The sequence below is a fragment of the Bactrocera neohumeralis genome, unplaced genomic scaffold (genome assembly GCF_024586455.1).
Source record: "Bactrocera neohumeralis isolate Rockhampton unplaced genomic scaffold, APGP_CSIRO_Bneo_wtdbg2-racon-allhic-juicebox.fasta_v2 cluster10, whole genome shotgun sequence".
NCBI lineage: Eukaryota > Metazoa > Arthropoda > Insecta > Diptera > Tephritidae > Bactrocera > Bactrocera neohumeralis.
Window position 1 is genome coordinate 10,445,650 of NW_026089623.1, and position 18,092 is coordinate 10,463,741.

The window sequence follows — 18,092 nt, forward strand, 5'->3', positions numbered from 1 at the left end:
AATAAAAATTGTAACGGCGATGATGAGTCATCGCGGCGATCAGCTGAAAAGGAAACGAAGGACTCAGTCAGCGGAAGCAGCAGAAAACAACTAGCGCGCAGGCAACGAAGAAAATCATAACGCAAGATGAGAATGTTCCAATAAGAAAATACCCGTCTGTACAAACCAGAGAACTGCAACGAGTAATAAATTTTTGTTTATACTTGCATAAGTACTGATCCGTTACTCTGTCTGATTCTGTCAGTTCAGTTCATGTACACGAAGCGAACTGTTTGTCTTCAAATCAGCGATAGAGAACAACTTTGTATCACTAGCGATCAGCTTATACCTGATTTGTTTATGAACGTTCGTATCAGCAGAAAATACCCGAAGTGATGCAAACTCATGCTTCAATGATTGAAATGATCGACAGAATTAAAAATAGTTTTTAATTATTCTTTAAAAAATGTATTTCTCTTGGATTCCTCCAAGGTTTCTTTATTCAAATATATGTATATAAGTTTACACCATGAACAATAATATACTACCGGCTATGCCTAAGATTATATTCGAACCACAGTATATACAGTAGATAACCTTTTCGTGGTAGCTTTCTGAGGGGTGAATAGCGGCCATCTTGGATTTTCAGAGGTGGCAACGCAGTGCTGTATATATTGAGGCAGTAAATACTTAGCAAATTTATTCTATTAAATAACAAAAACTATAAATATTGTTGCTTAATATAAAAGGAAATTATTTATTAATGACATATATTTACTAATATTTGATTTAAACGCCATAGTGTGTCATGTTTCGCCCATAAAAATATCATTTACTGATAGTCAGATATTCTTTATGTAGTGAGTTCTTATTAATAAAAAGCAGCCCTGTTTTTAGAATTCTCGGTGGTGAGTTTTCTTCTGAAAGTATTTGTTTTCAATTGACAGACAGAAAATATAAAACGGTTTGTATTCGTAAGTTTTTGAAATATTATTACCAAGGCAATTTGGCAACTCTGTGTGTGTTAGCATGGTTTTTTTTTTCGCTCGCGATATTTTATTATTATTAAAATAATTTTTGTAAATTAATTAACTCTGACTGACTAAATTAATAGAGTAAAATATCGTGTTGTGTATACATACAATTTTTAATCAATCTGATTATCAACATGCCACCTAAAAAGTTAATTGTAAACAACACATGTGGTAGCTGTTCTGAAAACGTGAGAAAAAACACCAAAGGATTGAGATGCTCTCTGTGCCAGAAGTGGTTTCATTCCAGATGTCTGAACCTCAGTAATGCTGAATTTGACGCAATAGCAACAAACATCAACGTAAATCGTATCTTATGGAGGTGTCTGGAATGCAATGATTTGGAGGTTAGTGTAAGACATTCTGATGACTCGGAGGATGAAAGTGAGAATGACAACGTTGATAGACTTGAAAAAGTCCTTAATAAACAATTTGAAGAATTTTCCAAAAAATTTAATGACAATCTTGAAAACTTTAAATCATCTATTAGTGAAAGTATCACCGGGTTAAAAAAAGAAGTTAAAGCGCTCGCCAAGCAACATGCCATCACCGATAAAAAATGCACGAGTCTGAGTGACCGTATCACAACTATTGAAAAGAATTTATGCTCCTACAAAATCTCATCATCATCACCATCTTCTCCTGAAGACATCATAAAAGAAATTAATGATCGTAAGAAGCGTGAGTCAAATGTCATCGCTCTTGGAATTTCAGAGTCAACCAAAGCTACTGGCATCGACCGACTGGAAGATGATAAAGTATCACTCTCATCTGTATTATCGGATGAATTATCTGCTAAATTAACTGGATTCAAAATCCGAAGACTTGGACGTCAGACACCTAACCGTACACGTCCTCTGCTTATAGAGACCCAGTCAGTTGCTGATGCCAGAGAAATCTTTAAACTAAACCAGAGTGAGAGCTCTCAGGTTAGATTCAAACCAGACCTAACCCCTGCACAACAGACTCACCTTAATGATTTACGCTCTAAATTAAACACTCTCAACAAGAATGGTGACACAAGTAAAACCATTAAGTATATCCATGGCATACCGCAGATAGTTAACAAAAATTTTCGCCCGCTCAGTGAAAAGGAAGAAACCCGAAGCTCTTCAAATGTACTATCAAAACACGCGGGGGCTCCGAACAAAACTAAATAAATTTTTCACAGCGTCTGCCGTCAGTAATATCGACCTCATTTGTATTACTGAATCATGGCTACACCCATCAATTCACGATGGCGAACTAATCGACAGCACTTACACAATTTTTAGGCACGATAGGGATCCAGTTTTGTCCGGTCTAGAACGAGGTGGTGGAGTATTCATCGCAGTCAAACGCCACTTTCAAGCGGAACTAATACAAATTGATCAACATAACCTAGAGCTCGTCTTTGTCAACGTAAAAGGTGCTCCCCATGATATCATTGTTGGCTGTGTCTACATGCCACCTCTCTCAAACTTTGATTCCTATACTAATCTACTCACTCTGCTCTCTTTTATAAATGATAAATTTAAAAATGCTAAACTATTACTTGTAGGCGACTTCAATTTGCCTAGTAGTGTCCCCCGTGCGGACTGTGAAAGTATTCTCCAAGATGGTTTAGCCTTACTTGATTGCACTCAAGTAAACAACACAAGCAACTGTGACAACACTTTTCTGGATCTCTGTTACAGCAATATTGAAACTAGTGTTGATAAAACCCTATCATTTGTTGAAGAGGACAAATATCATCCGGCTCTCTCTATCAGTCTTAATTTTCGACCTAATCTTACATCACCGAGTTCACCTACTTACTCCTTTAAGAAAGCCGATTATCATAATCTCAACGTTTTTTATCACCAGGTTAACTGGGTAGGAATGTATGAAACAGACACTATCGACAATGCAATTGCTTGGTTTTATAACAAGCTAGAGGAAGGCATCACCCTATATGTGCCTGTACATAAGAATTATGTCAGTAATTACCCCAATTGGTTCTCTTTTGAGCTTATCAACAGAATTAAGCTCAAAAATGCGGCTCACTCACAATACAAGAACTCTAATAATCAACGAGATTACGCTCGCTTCAGCATGTTAAGGCGTGAGTGCAAAACTTTTAGTATTGAATGCTACAGAAAATATGTTGACAAAATAGAGAACATGGTTCAGTCTGACACAAGTGCGTTCTGGAAGTTCATCAAGGATAAGAAGTACAATAGTGTGAACATTCCATCCGAAATGTCATGGCTTGATCAATCTGCCTCCACTGGTGAATCAATCAGTAACCTGTTTGCCTCATACTTTAAAACAACATTCACTGACGATAACAATAATGATCGAATTGACAAAAATACAGTGATCAATGGCCCAAAAACCAACATCGATCATCTGGAAATCAAATGCGAAGATGTTCTCAATCAATTACTCAAACTGAACCCTAACAAAGGCGCTGGACCTGACGGTATACCTAATGTTTTCCTTAGAAACTGCGCTACTGTGCTCTATGAGCCTATCACTCACATACTCAATAGATCTTTGCAGCTTGGCACCTTCCCTAGCGCATGGAAGCTGTCGTATGTCAGTCCAATCTTCAAAAGTGGCCAGAGAACTGATGTTTCCAACTACAGGCCTATATGCATTCAATCAGCGTTGGCAAAACTATTTGAAAAGCTGGTCCTCACTCAACTTACTGCTGCCTTTAAAGATATCATCACGACAAGACAGCACGGATTCACAGGTGGCAGATCAACCACGTCCAATCTTTTTCATACACTAATTTCCTACTCAACACTTTGAATGATGGTCTCAAAGTTCACTCCATATATACTGACTTTAGCAAAGCCTTTGATCGTGTAAATCACAGAATTCTTGTTTCTAAGCTTCAAGTCTACGGAGTCGACGGCTGTGCCTTGGATTGGTTATATTCCTACCTGGTAAACAGATCCCTGCAAGTTAGAGTTGATGGATACTTATCTGAGGAATATAAAGTTACATCTGGAGTGCCACAGGGATCCCACTTAGGACCTCTGCTTTTCAACATCTTTGTCAACGATATTGACAAAAATCTCCTGTCAGAATACCTGCTCTACGCGGATGACCTAAAGATCTACAGAACCATCAAAAATAAGATTGATGTCCAGCTGCTTCAAGATGACATTGACAAACTCTCGGACTGGTGTACTAAAAACAAACTTGACCTTAACGCAAATAAATGCGCGGTAGTCTCGTACTCGCGCTCTCACAGCAATATTGCCACTAGTTATAATCTAAACGGTCACAACCTGCAAGAAGTTCCCGACATAAAAGACCTGGGCATCATCATAGACAACAAACTCACTTACTCGAAGCATATAGACAACATCACACTCCAAGCTTTCAAGGTTCTTGGATTAATCACGAGAACAGGCAAAGAGTTTCGCAATCCCTACACATTGATATGTCTATATCGCCAACTGGTTCTACCCATACTTGAGTACGGCACTGTAGTCTGGTCTCCTCACACTGATGTCTCAATCAACAGATTGGAGAAGGTCCAAAATAAATTCTGTAAGTCTCTATCCTTTCATACAACCTTGAGGTCGCAGGTACTCTCCACTGACGATATTCGTTCACGCTATAAAATCAACAGCCTAGCTATACGTCGTCAAGTTGCTGACATAGTCTTTTACTTTAAGGTTGCTAACAACCTAATTGATGCCCCAGAGATTCTTGGTAGTTTTGAGTTTGCTCCTACGGCATTCTCGCTGAGACATTCACGGAAACTTAAAACAATAAAGACACAGAAAAACTACGTCTTCCACGGACCTCACAACAGGATTGCTAACCATGTAAATTCACTTCACCAGAACATCGATTTCTATGGAGGCTCCCTCAGTTCATTCATCTATAATATAAAGAACATACTCCTTCCATACCATTAATTTGATCACTGTAATACAATTGCCCATATTATTATATATATTTTTTTTTCTCTTTATTCTTTTACTTATAAAAGTAACTGTTGTATATTGCCGATTGGCGTTAATTTGTTAAATAAATAAATAAATAATTTTAATTTAGAAAGAAGATATTTAGGCATTTGAAGCTGAATTTTTAATACATCGTTCTAATTCTCATCCATATACTATTTTTGATAATTTATTTTTCAATATTTAAGTTTTGCATTTTCCACACCACCCCAGAGGTTAGAAATAAAGCGCGTTACAGACTTTTTTAGGTGTTCGGTTCCCCGGTAGGCCTATTTTCACCCTTTCAACTTAAAAAAAACATAATTAATAATTTACATAAAAATTTAAATAAAAATATTGCACAAAATAATTTAAAAATTAATAAAGATTTCTAAGCTCTCACAATAGATGCATCCAAAATCCTACAACTCTATTAAATATAATAAAATTCAGAAGCTAACATTTAGAAGGGGGAGGTAGTTACCTATGTGAAATGCACAAAAATTTGATGTGCCGAAAATGAGGGCTGGCTGCCTTTTTATTAAAAATTCTTAAAGAAAAATATGTTCTAATTCTTATAAAAAGTGTTTTAAAACGTCGGGTTGTGAATTTTCGCAGCAATTAAAAGGTTCTACAATTTTTAATATAAACTTTATTATTAACACTAACATGTATTCTTATTAAAAACTTCGACATATCTTTCTTTTCAAACTCAATTTCCAATTGATGTTTTCCTATAACGGCTAACGAGTTGTCAATTTGTATATGTCAAACGACAAATTACCACCCAGGATTGTATCCTACTGCATGCAAAAATTTGAAAAAACTGATTTAACATTAAATAACAACTAATATCCCAATAAAATTGAACAGATATGCACAGTAATTCAATATAATCACTTAAATAACGTAAACACTTGCATTATTTAATATCTTTTAAAGTCTCGGTCATCAATTTTAAAATTTATATGTAGTTTAAATGCTAACACAACACCCTAGTTACCATGAAAGTAGCAAAAAAAGTGTAACACAACACCCTAAGATTTTCTAGAGGTGAGTATATGTATGTAAACAAAGAAAAGGTTTATTACTGTATATACTGAGATTCGAACTAAGGACAAGTGTTGTATGCGCGTCACTCTTTTATAGCAGTGCAGTCAACTCGTGTCGGCTTCCGATTGGCTAATTCCGGTGGCGTGGCATCTTGGGTAATGTTATGCTTGTTGCTGTTGGTCACGTGGTGGCTGTACATTCTTGTACGATAATGCCCCTCCATGTGTTGATCACGTTGCACATGCGTGATGTGGTATTGGCTTGTGGGCACGTGGTGGCTGTACATTCTTGTACGATGATGCCCCTCCATGTGTTAATCACGTTGCACATGCGTGATGTGGTATTGGCTTGTTGTTGTTGGGCACGTGGTGGCTGTACATTCTTGTATAATGATGCCCCTCCATGTGTTTGTGTGCTTTGTTGGTGGTCTGTTGTTGCTATGTTGTATATATGTGTAGTTGTAGGTAATATGAGTCATACGTGTATGGCTGGGTGTTAACTCCCCCCTCCTCCGGTGAAAAGATCTCCTGATCTTTTTATACGCTAGTTGTGGCGTCCTTTTTGATGAGATGTTCCATACCTTGTTGTTTTAATATTTCTAATAATATTAGTTTGAGTGTTTTACATTTCATAATTGCATAATATAACTTAAATCCTAGATATAACATTATTCCTAATACAATAATTACTGCTATTGTTATTAGAGTGTTTTTTATTGGGTGTTCTTCATAAGGAATTAATAACTTATGAAATTTCTGTATATTATTAAATTTATATTTAGTATCTGTTACTAAAGTTTCTAAGATTTCAATATTTTCTTGTCCTTATGATAGGATATATTGTTTTATTTCTTCATTTTGATTATGAAATATTTCATTATTAATTTTTGTTTCATTTGTAAATTGTATCAAGTATGTTCCCTCGTAAGTTTCGTTATTTACTCGATTTATTCCACTAATTAGTACACTACCTTTACTGATTTCTTTAATTTCTTCGTTATTTTCTTCTACCGTTTTACATTGAGCTTGTAAGTTTGATAATATAGGGATTGTACAGTTATCGATTTTGTTTTCTTTACATATATATTTGGATAAAATATTGTTACATTTGTCGATTCTTTTGATTCCACTTGCAGTATTCTAATTCTTTGTGAATTTCCTGCAACATTGTGTGTTGGGTAATTGTTTTATAGTTGAATGATTTTAACAGTTTCTCGAAATGGATGTTGATCAATCTTTGTTTGTTATTATTTCCTATAATGTCGTTAATTTTTTTTTTAATGTCTACCATGTCGTAATGGTCTGGTACTCCTGTAACAAAGCTAAATTCTGATCCTAAAAAATTTAAACTTCTAGGTTTTCTTCTGGTTTTTTTAATATATCAATTCTATTAATTAATGCAGTTTCCTTTGCTAATCCTGCAGTGCCTTGCATTGAGTCATAAAATGAGTCGTAGCATGATAAGATTTTGGTTAAATTAATCATGTGGAATAGGTAATCTGAATTTTCGTAGATGTAACTGGGATACGTTTCTGTTAGCAAGTATTTTTTATTTTCCACATTGGTCACTTGTAGCGCTGTTGCTTCCTTTCCGAGGATCATTATTACAATCGTGCGATACATTTCTAATGTTGTCTTTGTGTATTATTTTATTTTTTGTAGTTAACACTGTATTTTCTTTGTCTTCTTTAACGATGTGTTTAATGTATCTTTTATTATATTTTCCACGTCTCCTAGTTTTTTCGTAAATTGTTTGTCCGGGTTTAAATTCTTTTAGAGTTCTTTTCTTGTTTTGGTATTCTAGCATTTGTTGCTGTTTTTGTTCAATATTATTTTTCACTGTTTCACTAGTATCCTTGTTGAAAAGAAGATCGACTGGCTTCCTTTGTGTCACTGAGTGTATGGTTTGGTTATATTCCTTGATGGCAGGAAAGATTTGTTCTTCCGTCGTAGATTTTTTATCCTGAGCTAAAGTGCGAGCTATCTCTAGAATGGTAGAGTGTAACCGTTCAACTTGCGCGTTGAATGATTATTTGCCGTACGCGTGTGCTTTATTTGTAGTTCGTTTAGCATAGCTGTCGTACCAATACCAACGAATATGTTTTCGTTGTCTGTCATCACTTCGGTACAGTTCGGAAATACTTGGCATAATACTTCTTCGAATATTTCGTGAAAATGTCTTTTTGTATAAAGTTTACGAAAATATGCATATTTCGTATGTCTGTCAATACATGACAAGAAATTTCTGCCGTTTATGTAGAATATATCTGCATGTATTGATGTACCTGGTGCCTGCGGTGTTGGTGTTTTACCTAACAATTGTTTTACTGGATGTCTTTCGTATTTATTCTCTGTTCAGTTAATGCAATTCTTTACTACGTTTTCTGTATCTTTCTTGAGTGTTGGCCAATAGCATGTTTCTAATATCTCTTTATAGTTATTGAACGCGTTTCTATGTGCTCTTTTGTGCGTAAAGTCTAAAATGTTCTCTCTATCTATTTGTTCAGTGATGTCATGTAGTTTAGTGTGTGTGAATACTTTGAAGTAGGTGGAAAATATGTTAGCTATTTTTTCTTTTATGTTATGCCACGTTTCTAGGTTTGTGTGAAACGCTGTCACTATTTTTGGTTTCATTATTTGTTTTAACGTTTGTATCATATATTCTTCGGTATTATATTTTATTTCAAAGCGCTCGTGTCGCGGAAATATGGTTGTCGCGGTTTTTTTCATTTACCTGTGTTAAAATTATTTGTGTTCTAAAGAAATTTAATGGTTTCGTTACCATTTTTATGTTTCGTAATGCTGAGGATTCTGCTGAGTGAATTGACGTGTCGGACATTGTATTTACTTCGCGCGATAATGCGTCAGCTACCACGTTCTCGTGTCCTGGTTTATACTTAAGTTTCGCGCCGTATTCCTCTATTAGATTTTTCCATCTCTTTAGTTTAGTATTCGGATTTTTTTCCGATATTGAAAATATTAGGGATTGGTGATCTGTATAGATGGTTGAGTCTGCTATACCGTATAAATAGTTCCTTAATTTTTATAATGGCCAAATTATGGCTAACATCTCCTTTTCGTTAGTGGAGTAATTTTGCTCAGTTGTCGTAATGTTCTAGATATAAAAGATATTGGGTTTTTCCCCTGGCTCAGTACTGCTCCTATTGCATAGTTACTGGCATCTGTAGTTAAATCAAATCCTTTCTCAAAGTCAGGTTGATAAAGTTCTATTTTTTCCTTTAATTTATTTTTTTATTTCTTCAATTGCTCCTAGTGCTTCTTTGTCTAAGTTAATTTTCACTTTTGTGCTTTTATTTTTCGATATACTACCGTTTTCTCCCTTTAAGTAAATCGTTAATGGCTTGCATATATGTGCGAAGTTCTTCACGAATTTCCTGTAGTAGGAGGCTAATCCTAAAAATGACCTTATTCCTTTTAGTGTTTCCGGTGTTTTAAACCTATCTATAGCGTCTATTTTCCCTGGGTCTACTGTAATCCTTCCGTTATTTATTATGTGTCCCAGAAATTCGGTTTTAGTTTAGAAAAAATTTGATTTTTCCTCCGAGATTTTCATATTGGCTGCTTGTAGCGTATGCACAATATTTGTGATGTCTTTAATATGTTGTTCTGGGTTAGCAGAGTAAATTAGAACATCGTCGATATATACATATGCACATTTTCCAATAAATGGTCTCAGAATATCGTCCACACATCTCTGAAATGAAGCTGGAGCATCCTGTAGGCCGATTGGTAGGCGAAGGAACTCATATTTTGCCCCATTGACTGAAAATGCAGTCTTCTCCCTGTCTCCTGGTTTAATCATTATTTGGTGAAATCCAGACTCTAGATCTAATGTTGTAAAGTATCTTGCCTTACCTAAACTCTGCAATGTCATTGTTATATCCGGTATGGGATATCTATCTGGTATTGTCTGCTTGTTTAATTTTTGAAAGTCTATAACCATTCTTTTCTTTGGTTTTCCTTCCTCCTCTATACCCTTTTTTGACACTGTCCATATTGGTGAATTATATGGGCTTTTACTTTCCCTAATTATTTCATTCTTTAAAATTTTTTGTATTTCCTTCTCGACAAACTCCTGATCTGCATTTGGATAGGGATATTGTCGTAACCAAACAGGTTCTCTGGTTTCAGTCCTGATCTCTGCTTGTATTGTGGTAGTAAAGGGTAAAATTTCATTATTATAGTTATTTTCCATTAACTCCTTAATTTCTTTTTCATAAGTTTTGTCTCCTATCGTATAGTTTATTTGTTCCTTTTTTAATTCTGCTGTTTCTTCAAAAGTTATTGAATACTCAAATAAGTCTAGCTTGGTTTTCATTTTTCGTAAAGCATCTCCTCCTAATATTATGTCGAATTCTTTTAAGTCTACTGTTTCGTAAAAATCTATGTCAAACCCTACAAGATTGATTTCCTTCTTGTGAGTAACTGTTGATGTTTCATGCAATGTATTGAATCTAATGGGTTTTGTTAATTTAATTCTTTCCGCAAAGGGATAACTTTTATTCACGTAACTACTGGTCGCACCTGAATCTATTAAAATATGCACGAATCTTCCATCTGGTGCAGTACGTCTAAGCGTTGGAAGACCGTGGTATCTTATCAAAAAATACTTTTGTACCTTACGACTATTATTTTCATAACTTACGCTAGGCGCTTCATTGTAGAGTGATTCTGCATCATTTTCCTGTGCGTCGTTTGTATGGTTCATGCGTAATGTTTTCCTTTGGTGTGCTTTAGAGGTTTCGTCTCTATCCCGTTTAAACTGATTACCTACTCTCTGCATTGCTGTTCTGAATCGGTTTGGTGTCTGCCTTGGTTCCTGTTGTATGTGTTGCGGTGCAGGACTATACGGTTGTCTTCTGAATCTTATAGATGAAGGATCTATCTCCATAGGTTCTACTGATTGCATTACTTGTTGAGGTGCATACATTTTGGCTGGGATCTTTGTTGGTTTTGTGGGTTTTGCCACTGCTGTTAATTACGTTGTTGCACCCTGGGTAAGTACAGCGCATTTTTTGTGGCTGAGCTCCTTAGTCCTGCGATAAAGGTTCTTACTGCTTTCATCTGGACTTCCTTGGATAGAGCACTGATCACATATTCGTTTTTATGTGTCATCTCTATTTTGGACAAAACTACATTAAGTGCCTGATTTAGCTGGTCGTAGTATATGTGTAGAGGTTTCTCTGCTTGCCTGATTCTCTGTCGCGAAGGATTTTTCACCGAATCCTTTTAGTGACCGGTCCCTACTCGGTCGCCAATTAAGAATAGTTTTTAATTATTCTTTAAAAATGTATTTCTCTTGGATTCCTCCAAGGTTTCTTTATTCAAATATATGTACATATATAAGTTTACACCATGAACAATAATATACAACAGGCTATGCCTAAGATTATATTAGAACTAAGGACAAGTGTTGTATGCGCGTCACTCTTTTATAGCAGTGCAGTCAACTCGTGTCGGCTTCCGATTGGCTAATTCAGGTGGCGTGGCAACTTGGGTAATGTTATGCTTGTTGCTGTTGGTCACGTGGTGGCTGTACATTCTTGTACGATGATGCCCCTCCATGTGTTGATCACGTTGCACATGCGTGATGTGGTATTGGCTTGTGGGCACGTGGTGGCTGTACATTCTTGTACGATGATGCCCCTCCATGTGTTGATCACGTTGCACATGCGTGATGTGGTATTGGCTTGTGGGCACGTGGTGGCTGTACATTCTTGTACGATGATGCCCCTCCATGTGTTAATCACGTTGCACATGCGTGATGTGGTATTGGCTTGTTGTTGTTGGGCACGTGGTGGCTGTACATTCTTGTATAATGATGCCCCTCCATGTGTTTGTGTGCTTTGTTGGTGGTCTGTTGTTGCTATGTTGTATATATGTGTAGTTGTAGGTAATATGAGTCATACGTGTATGGCTGGGTGTTAGCTACAGCGTTCGGTTTGTATATCATCCCCTAAACACTGATTTACTCTAGTGCACTTCTGTTCTATGTATTTCAAATACATATGTTTGTATACACATGTATGTATGTATATATGTACATATGTTATATGTATAATGGAAATTCCATCGATTACATACATACAACAAATGTATGTATATAGGTATGTACGTTCTCGATGGAATTTCCATTGTTTACGCTCCGAAAATTTGTAACATGCGCACATTGTGAAATCTGATACATTTTTTGCAACACATGATTAAAATCAGTCCAGCAGAAAATTGTTGTTGTTTGCTGTACTCATAGATTTACCCATAGAGTTACTCGAAGATTTACTAATAGTTTACCCAAAGTTTCATTTCAATTCAAACAATCGTCGGAACGCTATGAACTGACATGATACGATTGCAAACGAAGCCAGCCATACGTTTACACGATCGTGATTGCCGAAGAACAGATTGTTCATGTTGCATCAGGTCAGTTGACGCTGGCGGCAATACGAATTGATTAACAATGTTGTCTATGCTGAACTGAATTGATTTGATTGTGTTTTTGGCACGACTGTTTGTTCTGATTTTATCATACTCGTTGCAGCTCTGTGGTACAAAGTGACATTTTCAGCGGTCAATCCTAAAAAAATTCAAGGCGGCACACCAAATAAAAATAAAACGGCAACAGATTTGCCATACTAAGCAATTGTTCATGCGAATGGTTCGATGCGAAGGGTACCACTACAGTCGTTAATGCCAAATAACCTCCAATATATTGCACTAGCGTAGCAGTAATACTCTTGTTGCTAAATTAAATGAAATTGTAGGTACTAACGATTTTCATGTAGTGCCTATGAAAAAAGGCAATATAAATGAAACAAAAATTCAGTCCTACACTGAAAAAATTTGTATGGAAATCGTTAAATTTTTGTCAAGTAAAAACAAGAACTATTATTCGTATCAACTAAAGAGCTCTTAGAGCCTAGTTGTTGTAATTAATGATATAAAGTCCGCCGTAGACTCTAGTCAAAGAAATATTGGAAGAATGCGGTTTTGGTATTAAAACTGTTGTTAATATATTTAATAGAAACAAAGTACCACAGCCAATGATCAAAATTGAATTGTTGCCGAATTCCAATCAACTTAAAAAAATTTAAACCTTATACGATGGGTTATCTGAAATATTTGCTGCATCCTAGAGTAACTGTTGAAGAACCACATAAAAGAAACGGTCCGGTACAATGTACTAACTGCCAAGAATATGGGCATACTAAATCATATTGCACTCTACGCAGTGTTTGTGTGGTATGCGGTGATTTATATCCCACTTCTAAATGAAACTATAATTATAAATCTTACACAATGTATGACACAATTTACATCTACCATGGAAAACATGATCCAAGACTTAGTAAAATCACAAAATCAAATGCTGCAAAATTTATTAAATAAACAATGAGCTTACTAAATATCTGTATGTGGAATGGTATCGGTGGTGACCAACACAAATTAGAGATTATTAGATTTCTATTTGAAAAAAAATATAGATGTAATGCTTATATCAGAAATTCATCTAACAATTAAAAATAATTTCAATATACCGGGATTTACAAATGTTGCAAATCATCCGGATGGAAAAGCGCATGGTGGCACGGCAGTGTTGGGTTGAAATCATTTAAACCACTATACTCTAGAATCTTGCTACACCACAGTTACAAGCTACAACAATATCACTAAAAAATTGGGCTATATACAGGCAGGTTCTGGAATTCACTTCCGAGTGAATATCTAACAAATTCGTTTTCAATCCGACATTTGGTGTTCTGTGTTTCACTTTCACAAATTCAATTCCACATTTTTTCTAAAATGAATTCCGAGTGAATACGCATGTTCTGGAAAACGAATTCACAAGAAAAATGTCGGTTAGCATTCACTTCAGTTCGAAATTGTGAATTTGGTGCGAGCAAATATGTAAGTAAATAAAAACGCTTGATTATTGGAATAAATAGAGGTTTTAATATTTTGTTTTAAAACTGTAACAAGCAATAAAAGTTAAATATTATTTTTATAGGGGTAAGCATAAGAATTTGGAGCAGGAAGCGATCTTTGTCCACTTCATGGAGTCGCATAAAGACATCGCTCGAGGCTTTGTTAAGGCTGACAAAGTAAAAGTTGATGCCCTATGGAAAGAGGTGGTGACAGAATTAAATCTGCATGGTCCACCACAGAAAGATATTTCTGGTTGGAAAAAGGTAAGCAAATAATTTTTTTTCATACTTTAGCTAATTTTTCTTAATTTGAAATAATATTTCAATAGATTTGGATGGATTGGAAGGCCTTCATAAGGAAAAAAGTTGCACACAACAACTTAGAAGCGAGGGCAACAGGAGGTATTCAACAAGCACATCCTCACTCCAACTGAAGACACAATAGCCCAATTATGTAGTATATATACCGTGGTGGAAGGTATTCCCAGCACAGCAGACTTTGGTGTCCCTTCTGAAAATTGCGATGTACCTTCAGAGATTTCCAGCGATGATGACAACCTCCCATCTACAAGCAGTTCTGCTCGATTCCGAAGACGTGAGCCTATGGTAACCGACCACTTAAGGAATAATATCAGTGAGCAGACAGGTGCCTTGAAAAGTATTGTAGATGGGTTGCAAGAAAATATTGAGGCCACAAAGGAAATTAACACTAGCATTCAATGCCTTTGTGAAAGAGTAAAAGACTTGAATGAGGGGACAAAAGACACCATTTCGAAATGGAGCGGCTGCGACAAGAAGAAAATGAAATGAAATATAAAGAGTATTGGCGGAGCTGAAAATGTATTTTAAATACCAGTGCAAACCTAACAGTAATTAACTCCATAATTTCCTCTTTTATAGTTTTTTAAAAAGTAAAAACACAGCGATGTTTTTTTTTACAATAATAACTTACTATATGACCGTACCTGTATTTAATCCATTCATGTACAATTTTGAATTAAATGTTTTGAGTTTTTTGAAATTAGTGAATTTATAATTATTTTAATTTTAGCCTTAATATTGATATTAAATTAATGACATTTTAAAAGTGACTTTAAATTTGAGTTTGCTTTATTTACTTCGGTGCTTTGAACTTTCAGGAAATTGTATGAAGATGAGTGGCTATATTCTCTCTTAATGTTATGGCTTCAGTATCCAGTGTGGCATCATTTAATACTCCCTCAGCAACTGCGGGTTCCATTCTCTCGACTTCAGTGTCAACAGAAAATAACTCCTGTACTTTGTAGTGTTTGCAAACATTATGTAACGCGCAGCAAACATTTGTTATTTGTACCACCTTTTTTGGTTGGTATTGAAGAAGGCGTGCTAAGCATCTAAACCTGCTTTTTAGCACCCCTATTGTTCTCTCAACGACATTGCGTGCCGAAGAATGCTTTTGGTTAAACGTATGCTGCGCTGTGCCAACAAGTGGATTTCTAAAAGGCGTTAGCAAAAAAGGCTGAAGTGCATATCCAGCATCGCCTAGAAGCCATGATCCACGTTCTCCGTTATCGTAGCACCGTTGGTAATAGTCATGAGCTCTACTCATACTCCATATTAAAAGGTCATGACTTGATCCAGGGCGACAAGCATCAACTGCCTTTATAACCATATTATGGTCGCATATCTGCAAAAAAATGTTTAACTGATAAAGCTTGTTTTATAATAAATTTGATTAAATGGCTTACAATCATTGCGTTAATGCTAAAGTATAATTTCCGATTGTAAAAAAGGCTTTGATCTGTATGCGGCTTACATAATTGTATATGCGTTCCGTCTACACAACCAATTACTCCAGGTATACCAAAACTTCGTTGAAAATGCTGTTTCGATTTAGTCAGCTCACTTTCGGTCATACTTAATTGAATCCACTGCGGGCATAAGTACCTTTCCAAAATTTTCAATACCCTTGCTGTAACTTTTGCTACCCTGCTGCGCCCCATAGAAATGCAACTATCCTTGCCAACAGCCTTTTGGAAACCACCTTCTGCTAGGAATCCTAATGTTGCCGCGAGGTGTAATTGCACTGGAATAGACGTGTGCTTTATGTAATTGTCCACAACGTTTAGCAGCATAAGGAAAGCGTCTTTGTTGACCCTGTAGTTGGATACAAAGCTATGGAATATTTGATTATAATTGGACTAAATACAAATAAATACGTACTTACGCCAACTCAGTCACATCAAATGGATTTGAATGGTCTCGCAGTATCCTTCTATTAAGAGCTGCTTCTGCATGATCCGCCATTTCCGTATAAATAGTGGCAAACGCAGTTAAAGCACTCATTTTGCGATTTTTCTTCAAAAATTTGTTATTTATTTTGGGTAAATTGACAGCTGTCAGCTGTTAAGTTCATTTTTGCGGTGAATGAAAAACGAGTTCTAAAATGAACAAAAAGTTCGGATTTCAGAACACCAAATCCAAATTCACTCGGATTTAGGTTTATTTTCATATTCACTTTCACTCGGATTCCAGAACCTGCCTGATACTGTCCACCGGCAGCAAGGCCGAATGGAGCGACTCCGCTCTCGAGCTGCTACTCAGGGATAGCTCGATCAGGTGGTACACCGACGGGGCGAAAACGTCGGAGGGAATTGGCGCAGGGGTCGCAGGACCACGCACAAAACTCTCCATACCTATGGGTAAGTTTCCGAGTATATTCCAAGCGGAGGTATTTGCTATAAGTCGGTGCGTAGAGTTAAACCTCCAACGCGGCTATCGCAACGAACGTATAGCTATACTAAGCGATAGCCAAGCGTCACTCAAGGCGACCTCGTCATACGAGTTAAAATCGCTATTGGTGCAGGAGTGTATAAACCGGCTCAACAGTCTTGCAGAATGCAACCAGGTGCACCTTATTTGGGTGCCAGGTCACAGAGGCTTCGCCGGTATTGAACTGGCCGAAGAGCTTGCCCGCTGTGCAGCATCCACCAGCATGGTAGGACCAGAACCTTTCATAGCGGTGGGTCCCCACACCAAATAGGAACAGTTCCGCAATGATGAAGCAGTGGGTAGGGAGATTCATTGGCAACACCTTCCAGGCTTACGGCACGCAAAGTTGCTGATGAATGGTTATAACCTCAAAAGGTTTAAATTCATAATCAATCTCCCAAGAGATAAAGTCAGGCTACTGATCGCCTTCTACACCGGGCATTGCAAACTCAAGAAGCACTTATTCAACATGGGCCTAGCTTCTTGTGCAAATTACCGGTTCTGCGATTTGGAACCCGAAACTCCAGAACACCTGCTAATGGATTGCACAGCAATCTGTAGGCGCAGGACTAAGGCCCTTGGATCCATGTTTCTAAATAGGGATCACATCGCCTCAATAGCGCCTAGCAGTATATTAGAATTCATCAATTTGCTGGGGCTAGCTGAGACGCTGTGAGTCAGAAGAGGGCACAATAGACCCTAGGTCGCGGTGCAATCCTCATTTATTTACCTATCTATCTATCTACATACTGTCCACCTCGTTTTAAAATTATAGATAGCGAGTTTAAAGACTTTTTTGGAACACTAGGTCAAAGATTTCTAGCAAGTGGAGATTACAACGCAAAACACATGAACTGGGGCTCACTGTTCCACATTATTATGAATAAGCAAAATAAGCTGGACATAATATCTCCTGGTAAGCCAATATACTGGCCCAGTCGGCCCTTTTTCTTGGAATGCAAGTAAGAAATACGAAATATCATTGCTTCCTTTGCGAGTGGGACAGCCGTGCGAGAGACTGTTATTATGTACAGAAGCAGTGGCTAGTACGTCAGGCACTCACTCCGGGGCAAAAAAACGTTACCAGTGAACTTCTAGTTGATCCCAAGGAAGCATGATGAGAAGGGATTTTACCAGGTCTGGTTGAGTGAGTTAAAGACATTTGTATGGTACAACCGTACAGCATGACCCGAAACCAGGGAGAGGCTAGTCTTACTGAGGGCAAATAGATCACTAGATCATTTGTGTTTGATCTTGAGCCAAAACGCTTTTGCGACAGCGCATGTACCAATAGTGGCCCAGCGCTGACCAAGATTCCCCGAGACCCATCTATTCAGTAGTAAACCACAAGAAGATACGAGAGCACCGATCCGCTCCCATTCTACCGATTGCGTTTCTAAGGTGTCC

General features: G+C 36.9%; 1 protein-coding gene across 1 annotated transcript; it reads right to left on the reverse strand.

The window, feature by feature from the left end:
* Positions 1 to 15,022: 15,022 nt before the first annotated feature.
* On the reverse strand, positions 15,023 to 17,787 carry LOC126765070 (putative nuclease HARBI1). The gene is made up of 3 exons (XM_050482679.1): positions 16,141 to 17,787; positions 15,662 to 16,088; positions 15,023 to 15,600 (listed from the first exon to the last, which is right to left on the reverse strand). The coding sequence occupies exons 1-3, from the start codon at positions 16,257 to 16,259 to the stop codon at positions 15,070 to 15,072; spliced, it is 1,077 nt and encodes a 358-aa protein (XP_050338636.1). The 5' UTR covers positions 16,260 to 17,787; the 3' UTR covers positions 15,023 to 15,069.
* Between the last annotated feature and the right edge of the window lie 305 nt (positions 17,788 to 18,092).